At 48.2% G+C, this 19,325-nt stretch overlaps 1 protein-coding gene across 2 annotated transcripts in view; it reads right to left on the minus strand.

Annotated features, from left to right (window-relative positions):
* MYZAP (myocardial zonula adherens protein) overlaps positions 1-14,895 on the minus strand; it is an 87,910-nt gene extending 73,015 nt beyond the window's left edge. The window contains exons 1-2 of one of the 2 annotated variants that reach the window (XM_070421908.1): positions 14,785-14,890; positions 1,086-1,169 (exon numbers count right to left, since the gene is read on the minus strand). In XM_070421908.1, the coding sequence (XP_070278009.1) occupies positions 1,086-1,169; positions 14,785-14,859 (159 nt within the window). In that variant the 5' untranslated portion in view covers positions 14,860-14,890. Of the gene's footprint in view, positions 1-1,085; positions 1,170-14,784 lie in introns of both variants that reach the window. The other variant, XM_070421930.1, reaches the window with a different exon arrangement.
* Positions 14,896-19,325: the final 4,430 nt, after the last annotated feature.

Raw genomic sequence — 19,325 nt, forward strand, 5'->3', positions numbered from 1 at the left:
TATTCTGAGACGGTATTGTCTTATGATTTCATGTATAACATTTATATTATATCATAGTTTATTGTTTTATTTTACACTTATAAGAAAACCTACTACCCACCCCCTGGTATTCCTGTCCCCTTCTCTTGCTTAATTTGTCTCCGTCGGCACTTACTACCTTCTAAACTATAAATGGTGCTTCATTTTTAAATTTTTGTTATTCTCCCAATAGAACTTATATTAAGTTCTGTGAATGATGGACTTTTTTTTTGTTTGTTTACTGCTTTGTCCATTACTCCACTCACAGTGCCTAGAACAGTGCCTGGAATACAGTAGGTACCCGATAACTGTTTGTGAGTGAGAAAAATGACTTGCCCAGGACCACAGGCCTCGAGGGGAGCAGGATCTGCCATGTACCTGTAAGCCTCTGCTCCATGTCACCCCCACCCCAAGCAGTCTGTTACCCCCTTCCCGAGTTCCCAGAGCCCTTCTTACACTTCCGGATGCTGACACGAAGTATCCCATCATCACTGTTTACTACATGTCTGTCTCGCTGGAAACACTGCAAGTTTCTCTGAGGCAAGGACAAGGTCAGACTTATCTCCATGGCCCAGCACTGAGCACAGCAGCTGGCACAGAAATGCCTGCCCCTCCGACCTGCAGCCAAGTGCCCTTGCCCTTGCCCTTGCCCCACACCCCAGAGCCTACTGGGCTTCTCTCAGGCAGCCTCTCCGCAGCGTGAACCGGCTCCAGCTCCAGCTGCACAGAAAGGCCAGGCCCCACCGGCAGCTCACAATGGGCCCTTTGACTCTACCGGGCTGCGCTCTCTCAGGAAAAACACGTTCCTGCCACAGCACCTGTCACTAAAGCCAACACAGACCCAGTGTTCATCAGGAAGCAAGGGCAGGGGCGGGGGCAGGCAGAGCCAGCGGTCAGAGCGGTCTGGCCCCTGGAGGACAGACGGGGTGCAAGGTGGAGAGCCCTCCATTCAGCAGGGCTGCTGACACTTGGCTCTGAGTAGCCTAGAAAGATGACGGGAGGGGAAGGGCCCAACATGAAAGAGTGTAAAGAGCACTTGTCAAAGCTTTGCCTCAGAAATGTCTTACTTGCTCTTTTCTTTCAAACTTCTCACTTTCCTCAGCAACGGGACTCTCAGGAGGTACAGTCAGCCGCAGTCTGCAGACATTTGCCTGGGAGAGAGAGAGGAGAGGCCAGTTGTGAACCTGCGTTTGGGGTAGAAAGAGCTGGGCGATCTTGTGCTTCTCAGAGCCTATACCCCTACTCTGCAATGAGGGTGATCGTTCCAACCACACAGGGGACTGAGGCAAGACCAGCCTTCACCTGCCCGTTGCCGACACTCACCACACTGCTGCTCAGAGCATGAAACCACTGAGTGATTTCCTAGTATTTCAATAGTTTTTTTAACAGCAAATAGTATATATAGAATAACCTTATTTCACATGCGTAGTCCAGAATACAGCTAGAGGGATAGAGGCCAAAATACACACAGTGACGACTGGGGTATGAGGTTGCTTTCTACTTGACAATATATTGAATTTTTACAATAAACATGTACGTTTAATCACAAAGTTTTTTTTTTAAGTTTATACAATCATGTTCATAGCTTCATCATTCACAACAGCAACACAAATGTCCATTGATGGATGAGGGATAAATAAAATGTAGTATGTACAGAGGAAGGAATGCTATGCAGCCTTAAAAAGGAAGAAAATTCTGCCGAAACCGGTTTGGCTCAGTGGATAGAGCGTCGGCCTGCGGACTGAAGGGTCCCGGGTTCGATTCCGGTCAAGGGCATGTACCCTGGTTGCGGGCACATCCCCAGTAGGGGGTGTGCAGGAGGCAGCTGGTCGATGTTTCTCTCTCATGGATGTTTCTAATTCTCTCTCCCTCTCCCTTCCTCTCTGTAAAAAAATCAATAAAATATATTTTAAAAAAAAAAAAAAAAAAAAAAAAAAAAAAAAAAAAGGAAGAAAATTCTGACACATGCTACAACATGGGTAAACTTGAGGATATTATGCTGGGCGAAATAAGCCAATAATACAAATTCATAGAGACAGAAAGCAGAACAGTGACACAGATATAGATCCTATAATAACCCTCTGATTACCCGCCTAAAGGATTTAAGAATGTTCACGTGTCCAGACCACCTGACATCCATTATGCCAGAGGCTGAAGAGAGAAGAATGAGCACTTATTATGTAATAGATACGAAGTTTCCATTTGAGAAGAAAAAAAAAATTCTGGAGACAGATGGTGGTGGTGTTTGCAAAACAATGAGAATAACTAATGACACATGTTGTCTATTTTACCCTTATGTCACAGGCTGGTCCTGCTGTGACATTTCCCAGGGAGAAATGATCCAGCCATTTAAAAAGCCCAAGGAGCCTGGCCGGCATGGCTCAGTGGTTGAGCATCGACCTATGAACCAGGAGGTCACTTTTCGATTCCTGGTCAGGGCACATGCCCGGGTTGGGGGCTTGATCCTCAGTAGGGGGCATGCTGGAGGCAGCCGATCAATGATTCTCTCTCATCACTAATGTTTCTAGCTCTCTCTCTCTCTCTCTCTCTCCCCCTTCCTCTCTGAAATCAATAGAAATATATTGGGGGGGGGGGAGCCCAAGGAGGGTTCCAGCAGCACCCAGAGTACCCAGCCCACAGCCGCACAGGCTCAGCTTATAGGAGTGCTGCTTGGCCCTGTTATGGATTGACTTGTGTCTCCCTAAAATTCAAATGTTGGAATCCTAACCCCAGCACCTCAGGAAGTGACCTTATTTGAAAACAGGGTCCTTACAGATGTATTACGTTAAAATGAGGCCTTTAGGGTGGGCCCCAATCCACAATGCCCGATGTCCTTACGGAAAGGGGAAGTGTGGAGACAGACATGCATGCTGGGAGGACACCATGTAAACGTGCTGAGGAGAGGAGCCTGGGACAGAGCCCGACCGACACCTTGGTTTTAGACTTCTAGCTCCAGACTGTGGGACAATACATGTCTGTTAAGTCACCTGGTTTGTGGCCCTTTCTACAGCAGCCGCAGCAAACTAAAATGCCCCCAACCTGATTTGCAGGGTCCTGGGTCTGCACTGACCCACAGGGTGGGCTCTGAGCAAAAATGCCATGTAGCCGAGAAGCCCAGGGTGAGATGGAAGAGGAAAAGGCCATCTAAGTCCAACCTGCCAGCCTGTGGAGGAATGAAGTGAAGAAAACCAGATGAAGTCAGTACAGCTAAGCTGACTTAAAACAGAATCTGTATAGTCAAGCTGGCAAAACTGGTTCTGACCAAATGGGCTGAAGCATGAGGAATTAATTTTATTTTAACTAGCCTGAGGACTTAAACTTTTGAACTTTCCAGGTGTGCATCAATGCCTTGAGATAGATGTAGATATAGCTAGAGATAGAGATAGAGATAGAGATAGAGATAGAGATAGAGATAGAGATAGAGATATACAGATCCTATAGATAGGCCTCTGATTATCCGCCTGAAGGATTTAAAGAATGTTCAGGTGTCCAGATCACCTGACCTCCATTATCCAGACAACCAGGTATCTGGAAGATTATTATCTTGGACCAATCCAGGGGCTAATAAGAATGTAGGGCTGATTCTTCTCAAGAATGCAACTTTTATCATAAAAACTCTTGACATTTCTTTCTTCCTTGGAACACTCTGTTTTAACTTTGATATTTTTAATTGTAACAAAGCATCATGATTCATTTACGCTTGGTCAACACTATGAAGGAAACCCCACAGCTAACAATGTAATGGCAGATGGGTGCCCAGTCTGGGGGTAACATTTTCTACACGTGGGCATTTGGGACACGTGTTAGTTCTTCTACATACACCATCACCTCCCTCCGAAGCATCCCACTTTGCTGTCCAGCATCTCTTACCTCCAGGTAATGAACTACCATTGAAGTATGGTAGCAATCATCTCGGGTAGAAACTATAGTTTAACTTTAACCCTGCTGTTTGGTTTCTGTACTTATTTGTTTGCTAAAATAATAGAAAAGTTATTTTGATTTTCTGAATTATATAAATTATCCCATTTGATTAAGATTGTAATGTGAATATCCCATGGGTTGTGGTCATACTGGTCTTAGAAAACACATTTTCCTTTACCTGGGAAAGACAGCACAATTATCCCAAGGTCAGAGGGCTCCAGTTAACGTGTCCCTGTTGACTCAGTGTTCCAGAGACCCAAAACTGTGATTTAGATAACATGCTGCTTCTGCTTCTGTAAACTGCTTTTTTGCAAACCAGGTTCCTCATTCCAGACCCGAGGGCTCTAGATAATGTGTTTGTCAATTCAGTGATCCGGAGACCCAAAACTATAATTTAGACAACATGCTGCTTTGCTTTTGTAAACTGCTTTTTTGCAAACCAGGTTCCTCATTCCAGACCCTGGGATGTAATCAATACCTTTGTGATCTTTGCCTATATAAGTCTGTGTTTCTGCCATCTTATCACTATGAGATTTGGGAGAAGAGCGTAATGGTCCCTCATAGTCCCGGATTGCAATAAATGTGATTCTTTAATTCGACTTCTTGAGGCGTCCTTCTGTGATTCGCGGGGTACATTACAACACCATGTTCCCTCAGAACTCTTACCTAATAGACCTAGCACTGCCCTTGGGGACTGCAGTACAATTCCCTTTCTCTAGACAGGCCTCCTATCCTCTGAACCTCTTTTCCTCTGGATTAAACGATCCCAGTTCTTTCAACCACATAATTTGATTTCGAGATCTCTCTCCATCCTTACTCTCCTTAGGGCAAGCTTTGTCCCACAATGGTCCCAAGGCTATCTGCCTCTTATGTGGCTAATTGTGTACCAAACCTTCAAAACTTGCTGCCAGTCATGTTGGCCAAAGAGAAACCAACTCTACCACAGGTAATTCTCTTAGCTGATCGGCAACAACACTGATGGAAATCTTTTTTTTTTTTTAAATATTTTATTGATGTTTTACAGAGAGGAAGGGAGAGGTATAGAGAGCTAGAAACATCAATGCGAGAGAAACATCGACCAGCTGCCTCCTGCACACTCCCCAATGGGGATGTGCCCGCAACCAAGGTACATGCCCTTGACCAGAATCGAACCTGGGACCCTTCAGTCTGCAGGCCGACGCTCTATCCACTGAGCCAAACCTGTTAGGGCCTGATGGGAATCTTAGTTCCTCCGGAGAAAGGCAACCCTCTGACTTCAGGCCTCTTGAACTGGTTGAAACCAGTTAGCATTTACACAGACATCGAAGTGTAACTCAACCAGATAGGCCAGTGATGGCGAACCTTTTGAGCTCGGCGTGTCAGCATTTTGAAAAATCCTAACTTAACTCTGGTGCCGTGTCACATATAGAAATTTTTTGATATTTGCAACCATAGTAAAACAAAGATTTATATTTTTGATATTTATTTTATATATTTAAATGCCATTTAACAAAGAAAAATCAACCAAAAAAATGAGTTCGTGTGTCACCTCTGACACGCGTGTCATAGGTTCGCCATCACTGAGATAGGCAATCCAAGTCTGTGATGCTCAATAATCTTCACTGATAGGCTGGATCTAATCCACAGTTTAATTCTGCAGAGAAAATAAGGTACTTTTCTCCGGTACCACATCACACACACACACACACACACACACACACACGTGTGCACAGGTGCACACATGCACACCCAGGTTCCAATACCTACCCTCTGTGTTGACTATGGGACAGTTATTTGAGCTCTCTGAATCTCAAGGGCAAAATGTGAATAAAAGAAAGATGTCTGGCACAGAGTAAGCCTCTATCAACATCAGGGAGTTTTATTATTATCTCCATAGTCTCCTCATCCTACAAGTTCCAAAATGAAATGAGCCTACTTGGTCCTACAACTCTGCTTTCCATGGAAATAATGATTTGGTCAGTGGATCTAGTGGGCATTAGAACTGTGATTTTTTGTTTGTTTGTTTGTAAGTCGATTGCCCCAGATGGGTAATCCATAAGGGCAATAAACTACAAAACTGAAGAGGCAACAAGGCCCAAAGGGGTCCCCAGGAGTCCCACCACCCCAAGGTGAGATGCCCCCTTCCTCGGCTTGAACCATTCTTCATCTTCCCACCCCAAACTTTGATATTCCTCAGCACACTTCCTGCAGCTCTCGCAGAGCCATGCCCTATGGCATACAGAGCCGCAGGGTAAACAGAATGCAATTCCTTGAACTATCAGTTTTACCTGGTGACAGATAATGAATTAAAATAAAATGAACCTCAAAGATATCTGGCAGTTGTAGAGTGCCCCTGGATTGTTTACTCTTATCATTAGAGGTGCTCTGATGGGACCCTAAGAACCCTGCTAGCATTCTTTAATCAAGGCTGAGCCAGAGCAATTTAAATCCAGGAACAGGACCAGATGCCTTCCTAATAAGATGGCCAAATATGTTGTCAGGTGAAAAAAAGGTAAAAAAGCTGCATTGAAATAATGTTAAGAATAACCCCATTTTTGTTTGTTTGTTTGTTTAATCCTCACCTGAGGATATTTTTTTATTGATTTTTAAAGAGAGAGGAAGGTGGGGGAGAAAGAGAGAAACCTCGATGTGAGAGAGAAACCTCAATTGGTTGCCTCTTGTATACACCCCAACCAGGTACTGAACCTACAACCTAGGTATGTGCCCTGACCAGGGGAATCAAACCCACAACCTTTTGGTGTACAGGACGACAATCCAACCAACTGAGCCTGAGCCACCTGGCCAGGGCACATTTTTGTTTTTTAAATACACTCTGATCACTGGCGTAGATTTATATGGGAAAATGTCTTTAAGGAAACACGACCAACTGGTGATGGTGGTGGTAGTCTCTAGAAAGCGGGATTTCGGCAGTTTGCAACTGTTGCAAGTTTTTTAATTAAAATAATAACAGTATTAATGATAGCACTAATAAAGATTGAGAGCAATGCATCAGAAAGGTAGGAGGAAAGATATCAACCTTTCCTAAACCCACAGGACTGCCTCGGGAGCAGCAAACAGGACATCTCAGTGGTCTGGAAGGTACGCCGAGTTCCTCAACAGAAGCATTATGAGAAGTAACCCTTGAATGCACCCATTAGGTGGACCTGGTGTGGTTTACCTCTCCTTATTCATTTGTTTTCAGGAATCCACTCGTGGGGAAATCTCCCCCTGAGTAAGAGCAAGGCAAATCCCTCAGCATTTGGTGATGCTGATCTCGATGGTTTCCTGAAACTCAGATACACAATAGTTAGAGCAAGTCAGGCTGGCAGTACCTGAGAGGCAGGTAGGGTACTTTATTCTCAGGGGTTCCCACAGCGGCCAGCTCCGCCTTGTGTTCTGAACAGTGAGGAATGCTGAAAATTACCTACCCTGAACGCCACTGCTATTGGGCCAGCCACTCCTATCCGTGAGGGTCCCCTCCAGTGCATAAAAGCAGAAAGATGGACTCAGTGTATTTGATCACTCAGTTACTGAGCACCCACTACTTGTAAAGTACTTTTAAGGGCTCTGAGGACCCCAAGATGAAAAAGAAACAGCCATGCCTCCAGGAGCTCAGAATCCAAAAGCACACCCAAACAAGGCAACCAGGAACACTTAGTGACACCAACACAAGGTCCTGAGGGACAGGACAGGTTGGTGAACTCCACTTCCTGGATTCTAATATTGGCCCCGACACCTACTAGCTCTGAAGCCTTTGGAAAGCTACTTGATCTTCAGCTTCAGTTACCTTGGTTGTAAAACAGAGCCAACAATACTGCAGAACCTCTCTCTTAGGACTGTGGTGAGGATTAAATTAGCGAATACATGTTAAGGGCTGAGAACAACTTCTGGCACATATTAAGCCCCTCTGTAAGCGTCCTTGGTTACTATGGGAATATAGGGAGGAGAACAATCATCTTACCAGGAGGCAGGAGAGTATATGGAAAGGCTCCTAGAGCTGACATTTGTACTGGGTATAGAAGCACAGAAAGAACTTTTCAAGTCAGTGAGGTTTGGAGAACTCATAGTCCGAATAACAGACAACTACCACACAAGGTGTTTGCTCCAGGCTGGTCAAAGGCACAGAAGCTGGCCTGTTCTAAGAATGGTAAGTGGGCCAGCAGCCTAAGCTAGAGTAGAAGAGAAAATGGGCAAATAGGCAGAGGACAACCTCTAACAATCTACAAATGGCTGCTGCAGAAGCAAGGCCTCTAATGGAAGGCTGGGAGCCATCGCTGGAGGAAGGAACTAAAACTCAAACCTGAGTTCAGTGATTCGATAGCAATTATTGGGTACCTCCTGTTATGTCCGCACACTGCAACATGGACAGAAGGGAAAAAATGGAGAGATCAGGCAAGCTGTGTACCCTCATTGCATTGGTAGCCCTTACAGTGCTTAAAATAGAATCAACACAACATAGGCCCTTGCTCAGTAAATACCAGTATGGATTTCTTTTGGGGTTGAACTAATACGCAGTAAGGAGAATATGCCTGAAACTCCCTAGAGAGCCTCCCACATTCTTCAAACTAACCCCCATGGGAAGGAGAGCAAGGGAAGGGCAGACAGCATTCGAGCCACCACCACAAGCATTCAAGCTTTCGCCACAAGAAAATACACAAGCAAGCCCTTGTCTGCAACTCAGGGTTCCTGGAAGCTAAGCATGCTCTCTGGGGCTTGTTTCTGACCCCTTTGTGGAGGCAGAGGGCTGCAGATCTACATGCCATTATGCTCTCAGCTTCAGGCACCTGGGCTCCCTTGAGGAAAACTATCCATCTCACATAAAAAGGGGTGGAGAAGATGACCCTGAGCGGTGACAGGTGTTGCTAACCCATTTATGACCATGGATTTCCCTAAGGAAATTAGCCAACTGCATTTACATTTCTCTCAGCCCTGGTCTGCGCTGTGACTGTGGGGCCCTTGCCCAGCTCCACCTAAAGAGAGAAGGTGTGGACCCTGTGGCTGTGGCGGGAGGATGGATCCCACACCGTCTCTGCTCAGCATAAGCATAAACTCTCCAGAAAGCTCAGGCCAGTGTGGAATAGGGCATGCCTGTTCTGGAGCAGGCCTCTTATCTCTGCTGCGGCCCTGAACTTGAAGGCCTGATTATCTACATCAGGGTGGGGCAAACTTTTTCTGTAAGTACCAGAGAGTAAACATTTAGGTTTCCCAGGCCACTATAAAAATCATGCTTAGCTCAAAGTATACAAAATAGGCCAAGGACTGGCTTTGGCCCAAGGGTAGTAGCGTGCTGACCCCTGACCTATATAGTCGGACACTTTTTCCCGTGTCAGGGCTGGCTCCAGACAAAATTCTTAAATAGGAAATGTGACCTCTCTCCCTGTCATGCTGGCTCACTTCTGTACCAGCACACAATGTGCGAACGCCAAGATCAGGGAGAGCACGCAGGTAAGTGAATGCTCAGAGGGATAGCAGTGTGACCTGCAGTGTATGACTCCCCCACCTGTTCCTCCCGACAGCCTGGCCTTTCCACGAGGCCAAAGGGACCTTCCAGAACACTGTCCCCGGAGTGGCGGCATTTCCACAAAAGCTGTAAGGGGAGAGCAAAGCTGGAAGGAGGAGTTGCGATCCTTGACTGCACGCTGAAGTCACCTGGGGAGCTTCCTGAACAATACGGATGTTATTCTCTGCTCTCTGAAGTTCTTGTTCAAAAGGTCTGGGGTGGTGCCTGGGCACAGATACTCTAAGCTTCTTGGTGATGCTATGTACAAGCAGGGTTGAGAACCACTGACTTAACCAAAGGAATGAAACTCCAATTATGCAACAGGATGAGGTAACTGCAAAATTGGAGGCCTTCCCAGAACTGTCAGACTCCTCACCTGGACCAGCACCCCCGTCCATGTGTCACCTGCTTCCTGCCCAGGTGAGCCAGGGCTGATGGGCTGGCTTTGCTCCCAGCTTCCCTTCCTGTTTTCCCCTTTGCCAATGCAATGCTAAGTGTGGCTCCTTTAGGACCCTGGTGACCGCCTCTTTTTTAGGCACCCAGTACAGCAGGCCTGGGGAGGGAGGGTCCCTGAAGTAGTTGATCGTAGGTGATGCAAACAATGACAGGGTTCACAAGCCTCTCGGGGCACACGGAAGAGGAGGGTTCAGGGCACATTTCCGGGAGATGACCCTTCATCAGAGGAGAGGCACAGAAATGGCAGCAAGGCAAGGAACAGCATGGAAAGCTTGGGGAATGGCGAGCAGTTTGGAATATCTGGGACAAACATGGGGGGCGGGGGGAGAAGACAGGGAACGAAAGGCAGATCAGAGGGACCTGGATGCTAAACTAAGGGGTCTGTAGTTTCTCTGGCAAAGGGACCTTCCAGAGCACTGTCCCAGGAGTGTCTGCATGTCCACAAAATGAGGGGGCTCTTGAAGCAGGACTCGGGTGACTGAATTTTGCATTTCACTCTGGCCTTAAGGAACAAGTAAGAGTCAACAATGTGACTGACGTTTAGGAAATATCACTCATCTAAAGGGGGAAAAGCAGTAAATGCCACCGTGTTACTCTTCAGCGTGTTGGGCAATACTAGAATTGTTTCAGCCTGAGAGGGATCGCCACAGGAAGCTCTAAGACCACGACACACAGAATCACTGAAAGCATTTTTTTTTTTTTTAATCCTCGCCCTAGGGTATTTTTCCATTGATTTTCAGAAAGAGTGGAAGAGAGCGGGAAAGACAGAGAGAAATATCGATGTGAGAGAAATACATCGATTGGTTGCCTCCTGCACACGCCTCAACCAGGGCCCGGGCTGGGGAAGAGCCTGCAACCAATCGAACCTGGGGACCTTTAGGTCTGCAGACCAACGCGGAAAGCATTTTAGATCGAAACACTTCAACATGGTCTCTGGTTAGTTAGCACTGGATCCACAGCCCCCTGAACTCAATTAGACAATTTCTGAAGCTGACTGACTTCAAAGGGTTTCCCAAGTGACTAGAAGCTTCCAGGTCTCAAGTTTCTTGAACAGTCCTGTGGACTCATCCTACACCTGACACAGCAAGACAGGTGAACCAAACCAGAGCGGCTGGGACAGTTCTTTTTCTTTCTTTTTTTTTTCTGAGATATGACTGTCAACTTTTAGTGGCAGAGGCTTTTGGGCTAAGCCCCGAGGATGCCAGGGTTCCCAAACCTTGCAACTTGGCCTGTCAGCAGGGTCTGGCTCAGGAGGCCCCTGCCCATGCCCTCCCTGGTAGATGCTGCAGCCAACTTCCCTCCCTAGACCCTGAGGTCCCACAACACCCGTGTCCCTTCCTCAGAGCCTGTGGGACAATACAGAAGTTATGCACACAGTGTTTCTGTGAAAAGGAAAGGGAAATGAGGTAAATACCTGTCTGGCCCATTCATTGCTCAGCGAAAGAGAATTCTTTATATTGAGCCAATCAGGCAGAAATGGGACCCAGGAGAGTGGCGCATGAGCTAGGAAGTGATGACTGGCAGCCCAATCTGGCATTTAACAGAGGAATCCTCTGCCAAATAAACAGAAATGTGGGCAAGGGCAGGCTAGGAGACAGTCCTAGCCTTGTGGCCTTGTTGGGTTTGGGGTTTGTTTTTTTAGTGTTTTGGGTTTTTTTGATTGACTTTATAGAGAGGGAAAGAGAGAGAGGCATTGATTTGTCATTCCACCTAGTTATGCACTCACTGGTTGATTCTTGTATGTTCCCTAGTCGGGGATCAAACCTGAAACCTTGGCGTACCTGGTCGATGCTCTAACCAACTGAGCTATCCAGCCAGCCAGGGCCAGGGTTTGGTTTTGTTTTGTTTTTATATGCCACTGAGGGGCCATGATAACAGTAACATCAGCCAACAGTCTTATTATCAGTAGGCGATATTCATAATATCTAATGGTGCGGGAAGACACCCTTGACAGGTCTCACACCACCCTAGCTGGACGGCTTGACCAAAACTATCTGGCTGCACAAAGCAACATGTGCCTTCCCCCAAAAGCGCACAACCTGGCCACACAACTGACCTTTCACTTCAAAGGCTCGTTCAGTGGGATTGACTGCATTTACAAAATTTGTTTCAAAATCATGAAGCAATGTCGGTATTTTAAAGATATTTTCCCCATTCTCCAAGGTCATTTTTCTGCCTATGGTTATTCTCCAGCCAATTTATCTTCCTGCTGTTGCCATAGATAAAACTATTTTTAGAGCACAACTGGTTTGGAGGCAGATTGTTTTAACAATTTCACAACCCCTGCTGTTGGCATCCATACATGCCTCTTAGAGCTTTGTTTATCAGCTGACAGAAATTACTCTCCCACCTACAGTTGTTGTTTTCTTCCTTGAAAGATGATTTCAGATACGAAGGAAGTATAAATTGCAGGTGGCAGCCACTCAATGAAGGATAACTGGTGACAGTCTGGTCTGGCCACACCACCCCTGGCAGCTGACTCAGAGAGCTCCCTGCTCAGTGTCAGCTGTCACCGCCACTTCTGGTTGGCTTGAATGTCTACACCAACACAGCCTGGTTCCCCTGCAGCCCCTAATTTGGTAAGAAAACAGAAATGCTGTTTTAATGGCCAACGTTATTGTTCAAGACCATCTCTTGTCCAACATCAGAAAGGAAAGACAGAACAGTGCAGAGTTTATTGAAAAACTTTCGACTTCAGGAACATGTTTCATGATTACTTGTTTGGTCTACCACTTTATTTTCAAGACAGTGTGCTCCTGTTTTTCAAAACAATAATAAGTGTGTTGCTCTAAAGCAGGCCCAATATGCCACTGATATACAGTAGAGGTCAAGAGTTCCATTCAGAAGAACGATAGTTCCTCCTTTCAGCATCCCAAAAATGTCAATGGCCCTGCAAACTCCTACTCATCCTGCAAGACTAAACTCAAGTATCTCCTGCAGAGGGAGGCCTTGCTCAGATGCTCCCAGAAGAGCCTGTCCTTGCAGCTTCCACTGGACTTACCAACACTCTACCCGACTAGGGCAACCCTCACACTGTATGATGGTAGTCCCTGACAGTCTGCCTCCACAGATAGAGTGAACCCCAGTGTCTGGCCCTGAATCACAAGAGGAGATCTATAAATGTTGTTTAATAAATCAATCAAGCATCGATCAAAAGGTCACAGCCTCTCATCACACACACCCCCCACACACATACACACACAGACAGTACTCATGACATTTGCAAATCATGAACAGAGGTGGAAATCACAAAAGAAATCCTAGAACCTTTAGAAATCTTCTCAAAACAAGTACTCATGTGCTCAGAACAGCCCTGCATGGTTTGACTCAGGGCCCTGACCCCTTCTCTCCAAAGTATTTAGAGAGAATACTTTGTCTTATTCAAAAGGCAGAGCCTCCTTAATAGTGCGTCCACTGTGCCAGACACCAAAACACGTAGAACTAAAGAAATTCTTGAAACTAAATTTTGAGAAAACATCTTCAGAAAAGTTGGTACCTGTCACGTTTGCATCCACCCATGTTAGTACTCCGGCTGCTCCAATCAGCTCCCACCTCTGGAGGGGGACTTAGACAATGCTATTCCTGCAATCTGGTTCACACATGACCATCCTGGCTCAGGGCTAGCCTTTCAGTGACTCTATTCTTTCTCAGTCGTAAGTGTGTTCCAACTGTGAAGGATCTCCACAGAAAAAGGCAAACACCCATCTTGGATAAGGCCGGGACTGTGGTTGGAATCCCACTGGGACCTAATGGGGATCATGCTTTATGAAGCTAATGACTGAACCACCAGAATTCTGTCGATCCTAACTGTTCTGTGTGTGTGCACATTCATGCGCAGATGGGCGTGTGCACACACACACTCATACACCTGCACACACAGCCCAGAACTCATCACTTGGTCCACACCCAAAAGTAACACAACGCCTTCCTTCCAGAGCTAAAGAAAGACAGCATAAGGCAACTGCTAGTCACTCAGCTGAAGTATATCCAAAGCAATTATGCATGCCTACAAGACTAGACCACAACGAGATAGCCAAGTGGCCCTGACTTGGACTTAATCACCCATTTAGCTAAACCCTGGGGAAACACACTAGAGATGTCTCAACCGTGGAAAAGAGGCACCAGATCATAAGTACTGAATATCATGCTGAATAGATGAATTGAGAAGCTCAAGCCAAGGTCCTGGCAGTGTGCTCTGCGGTGCTGATCTGGAAGAGAAAGATGCAACCTGCATGTGCCTAGCATGTCTTTCCCAGAGCACCTGGAGAGGGGAGAAAAGATGCAAAAAAGGTCGCAGAGAAACAGAGCGCTTCCAAAGGGCAACCTCCCTGGAGACGGTGCCCAAGGCTATCCCAGGGCTGCTTCTGCCGCCACTGTGCTCATATTTAAATCAGAAAGAAGAAAGAGGTTTGCATAAATGCAAGTCACAGGGAACTGGGCCCCAGCGGCTGGCCCCGACTTTGCCCGGTGAAGACTACCTTGGCTAAACGCACTCCACCGGCAAGCACTGTTATTCTATCCCCAGTGGGGACCAGACACCCTTTTTCAATCGCTGGAAGGAGGGAGGTTTGGATGTCAAAGACGTTCTTTACCTCTGCGTCTCACGGTAGGGATACTGCAGAGATGTTCCCCCTTGCGTTTTAAAATGGTGCCAGTAAACTTGACTTGGCTGGGGAGTCAGGAAAGAGAGGAAATCTCTGGGAATTCCAGAAAGTCCCCTAAACACTTCCGCCCCAGAGGCGTCCAGAGGAAGGGTCAAGGCCGGATCTGGAGCGGAATCCGAAGGCTGAGCCAAGGTGGGGCGTCGGGGCCAGGGACCGGCTCCCGCGCGCCCCCTTCCCCAGGCCCCTCCTGCCGGGCGGCTGGACCGGGGAAGCAGGACCACGGCGGCTCCGTCCCCAGCTACTCACCCTCCGGCTGGGTGTCCCGGGCGTCCTGGTGCCGCCGCCGGAGAGCAGAGTGACGGTGGACGTCGAGCGCAGCATCCCGCAGCGGCAGGAGACGCGGCTCCGAGCGGCGCTGCTCCTGGCGGAATGAGCGCGGTCCCGCCTGCGTGGGGCGCCGCCGGCCAGTAGCCACCGCGGTTGGGGCGAGGCGGGCGGGGGCGGGAACGGCGAGGAGGGGCGGGGCCGGGCCCGGGGGCGGAGCCGTTGGCGGCCCGAGAGCCCTCGCCTTACCCGTCGGGCTGCATTTTCTCCGAAGGGAGCGGACGGGCAAAGTTGCAAGGCATCCTACCCCTAAGGCGGTGCGCGTCCCCCCTGGACGCCGGGGCTCTCGCTGCCGTCTGCGGTGTCAAGGTCCACCTGTCCCTTCATCCTCAGATGCTCTGACGGCCCACTCCCACCCTGGCTGTCCCAGGAGGCTCTGCCATATCCCTGGGGGTCGCCAGGACCCTCACCCCAAGTCATTCATTCAGTATTGATTGAGTGCCTACCATGTGTCCCTCCCAGCAGCTAGCAATCAACTGCCCCCTGTCCTCATGGAGTTTGCAATCCGGTGGGGACACAGAGATGGCAGGTGTTGGTAATTTGGTGGAAGAGGAGATGCCATACGGAGCACCCAACCTGGCCTTAGGTGTTGGTCTGTGTAGGAAACACCCCCAAGAGGAGCTGGTGACTAAGCCAAGACCTGAAATACAAGTAGGATAGAGTGTTCGCCACAAACTGCTCCTGTTTAATATTCGGCGATTACTGCGGGCCGGCTGGCGAGCCCTGGTCAGGTGTTGCCTCAATCAGTCCTCGTAGCCAGCCTTTGAGGCGGGCACTATCATTAGCCTGCATCCCCATTTTGCAGCTGAGGACATTGACTCACCAAGAGATTGAGTAGCACAGCAGGGGCCCCACTGGCTGGTAAATGGCAAAGCTAGGATGGACCCCACAGTTTGACCCTGGTGCCTTGCTTGTCTACTACGCTGCCCCCCTCGCAGAGGAAGGAGTTCCAGGCCAAAAGAATGGGCCTGTGCAAAGACGGGTAGAAGGCAAGAGAAGGTATGGCCTATTTTTGAGGAACTGAAAATATCCCAATGTAAGGGGCTCATGGTAGAGAAGCAGCAGAAGGGAGTCCAGGCAGATCAGGAAGAACTTGATGTGTTTTTCTGCAAAGACAGTCTCTTTCTACTCACCCTTCAAAGCCCAGATCAAACACTGCCTCCCCAACAAGCTCTCCAGGACCCTCCTGCCCTGCACACCCAACCTCATGAACCCAGCAGCTGTTAGAGGTGTGTGTGTGTGTGTGTGTGTGTGTGTGTGTCCCCTTCCCCAATGGTGAGCTGCTGGACCATTCTCAACCTCCAGTGTGGCACCAATATGGAAGATGCTGAAATGTTGCTGGACAGACACTCGCTCCTTCTGCAGACGAGGAAGTGAAGCCACCATCACCACTGCCGCTGTGCCTGCATTCTAAGTGCCTTATAAGCACTTTCTCACCAATTCTCAGCATGACCCAACAAGGTGGATGCTGTTATCATCCCCATTTGCAAATGAGGAAACCAAGGCCCAGGCACATTAGGATAATTGGTGAAGTGCTGGGACTAGACCTCTAGCCTTCTAATTGCAGGTCTACTGCTTTTTTTAAAAAATATATTTTTATTGATTTCAGAGAGGAAGCGAGAGGGAGATAGAGATAGAAACATCAATGATGAGAGAGAATCATTGATCCGCTGCCTCCCGCATGCCCCCCACTGGGGATCGAGCCTGCAACCCAAGTACATGCCCTTGACCGGAATCGAACCCGCAACCCTTCAGTCCACAACCCTTCAGTCTATCTACTGAGCCAAGCCGGCTAGGGCAGGTCTACTGCTTTTTACCACACTTCTCCCTGCGTCCTCCCCTCCAGCCATTCTTCTAAAAAGAGGTCCTTCATGAGGGGTGTCTTTGCAATGTACTTCCCCGCAGTTCCTACTCGTGGGAGACTTTTGCAAGACTAAAATGTGGGTCTGCTTTCAATAAAACATGATCAAAATGTGGCTGTTGAAAGCCAGCATGGGTTAGAAAGATCTGCATGGCTACCTCAGCAGAAAAAGGCTAATGATTATTGTTGTTTTGTTGTGTTGCCCTGAGGAGAGAGGAAATGGGCTGCTGTTCAGACCGAGTCAAAATAGCATGGCATCACCCATGTTTATTTACTTTATGGCAACCACCCAAGTGACCACCCAAGACGGAGTCAGCTTCTGAGAGGAAGTGCGGCCCATGGCCTCATTTTTCCTCCATCTACCCAAGTCTTTTTCATATTGTTAATATAATACAGTGTGTTATGGTTCATTACAAAAGCAGCAGGCTGCACACCTGCGTGTGAGCTCTTTGTGGAAACTGGGTCTTGTTTACATCTCTTCCTGCCCAGTACTCAGAACGGTAATTGGCATGTTGTAAGTGCACAGTAAATGTTGAATGGATGAAGAAATGATGTTACAGAGCAATATTTCAACTCACTTATGATCAAGCAATACAGAAACCAAGATCCTTCTCAACCCAGCTTCTGGGTGGGGGGTGGGGTGGGGGAGGGTCTCCGAGCAGCATGCCAGCTGAAGCAGCCAGGGCACCAGGATGGTCCCAGCCTGGAAAGTTCCCCGTGAGGGCTGTCACTAAAGGCTGTGGGTGGCGGGATTGGACAGATGCCAGGCTCTGGCTTATGCCACAGCCCCTCTCTGCAGGCCAAGGCATAAGGAACTGCATGAGAGAGGGGAGTGGAAAGGAGGAGAAGGGAAAAATGGAAAGATAAATAGGGATTGAGAAATCAGTGAAAAGGTGGATCTAGAATGAAAAGAAAAAGTCAAAAATGAAGTCCTAGTCACAGGTTTCTGTGAACAGTTTGGGGGCGGGTTGGGGGTGGGGGTGGAGATAAAAAGGAAGAATTGACTCTTGGAAAGAGGAATCCAAAGCTGAGCACCTCTGCCCCATCCAGAGTCCTCCATGGTCCACAGAAATGAGGATCGGAAGGGGCAGACATGACAGGGACAGGACAGGGCTCTGATGTGGCAGGTCACCCTATTCCCCTTCAACATTGCCCCAGTCTACTCCGCCCCCCAGCACTGATGACAGGATCGCCACTGTTTGGGCTGGAGGGCACAGGAGCGCTGACAGCTGTCTCTGCTGCCATCCCTTTGCATCCACACTAATAGCCACGTGTTCCTGAGATCTGTCCTAAATCTCTCGGCTAAAGCACAGGTCTGCAGGCAATTCTAGAGGTCTGTATAAACGCCCTTCTTTTTCTTGAATCCAGTCACTGATGCACCACCTTCTCTCACCCAATCCTAGATTTCGCTCACATATCCTCCCACCCTCTGCCTGCGGAATTGTTGCTCTCTGCTGAGCCCCCTCTGAGTTCTCCATGGGCATCTTTAGTTGACGGGCTTATGATGGGACCCATTTCTCCAGCAAAGTCCTAACCGGCAAAGACTATCGTTATTTCTTGGCAGAAACTATCAGGAACTGGGTTGCTGGACAAGGACCCAGAGTAGGTGAGCCCAAGCAATGCCAGGCTTCCTGTTACTCGTGCCCTCTTCTCTCTTACATTTCTGAGGCTTCCCTTTCCTTCTTCTTCATTCAGCTGCCACATCACAAAGTCCTGGCATATTCTCCTGTTCTGAATGCCAAACAGAGACCAGGTTTTCACAGTGAAAAAAGGACACATTTCCAACCCAAGGACAAGGGTGTTGAATTACAAAGCATCTTTGGATAAAGTAGAACAAGAAACAGCCCGTATTCACGGGTGTCTGAGAAGCAGAGATAAGGAAAGCAGACTGAGAGGAACCCTATACCCTGGCCAAGCCATCCAGATACACGGCATTGAAAACCTGTCTAGACACAGGGGCTGGAACCACTCTGGGGAACCACTGAAGATAGCACTGCGCTCACCAGTTAACCCTGGAACACATGAACTACTGGCAGGGTAATAAGAAGCCAATTCATTGAACAAATGCAGACCAGGGGCCTACTGTGTGCCGGGTGCTGGGGACATAGCAATGAGTAAGACGGCCCCTGCTTTCTAGGAGTCCACAATCAACTGGGGAAGAGAGACGTGTACTTAGTAAAATGATAGTTAACACTTACACAGAACTTACTTTGTGCAAAAGGTTGAAAAGGCATCAAGTAATTTAATCTTCCCAGCAACTCAGTGAGGAAGAGGCCACTATGTCCCCTGTTTTGCAGATGAGGAAATCACGTCCGGGGAGGTGAATGACTTGCCTGTGGTGCCAATACTTACAAGTGGTGAAGCTAAGCGTCAGCCCCAGGCCACAAGGCTCCAGAGTCTGTGGACTTGACTGTTCACCTCTTGGTCTGGGTCAGGCACAGACCTGAGGCATGTCCAGAGCACTGTGACAGACACCGGAGGAGGGAATCCAAGCTGCGGCTGCAGCAGAGGACAGGAAAGGCTCCCTGGGAAAATGAGGAGGAAAAGTTGGGGCATTAGGGGGTGAGGGGCCACAGGAAAGCTCGAGGTCAGAGGGTCTGGG

This window comes from Myotis yumanensis, unplaced genomic scaffold (genome assembly GCF_028538775.1).
Source record: "Myotis yumanensis isolate MYYU_CA2020_CCGP unplaced genomic scaffold, mMyoYum1.0.hap1 SCAF_1, whole genome shotgun sequence".
In the NCBI taxonomy this organism is placed as follows: domain Eukaryota; kingdom Metazoa; phylum Chordata; class Mammalia; order Chiroptera; family Vespertilionidae; genus Myotis; species Myotis yumanensis.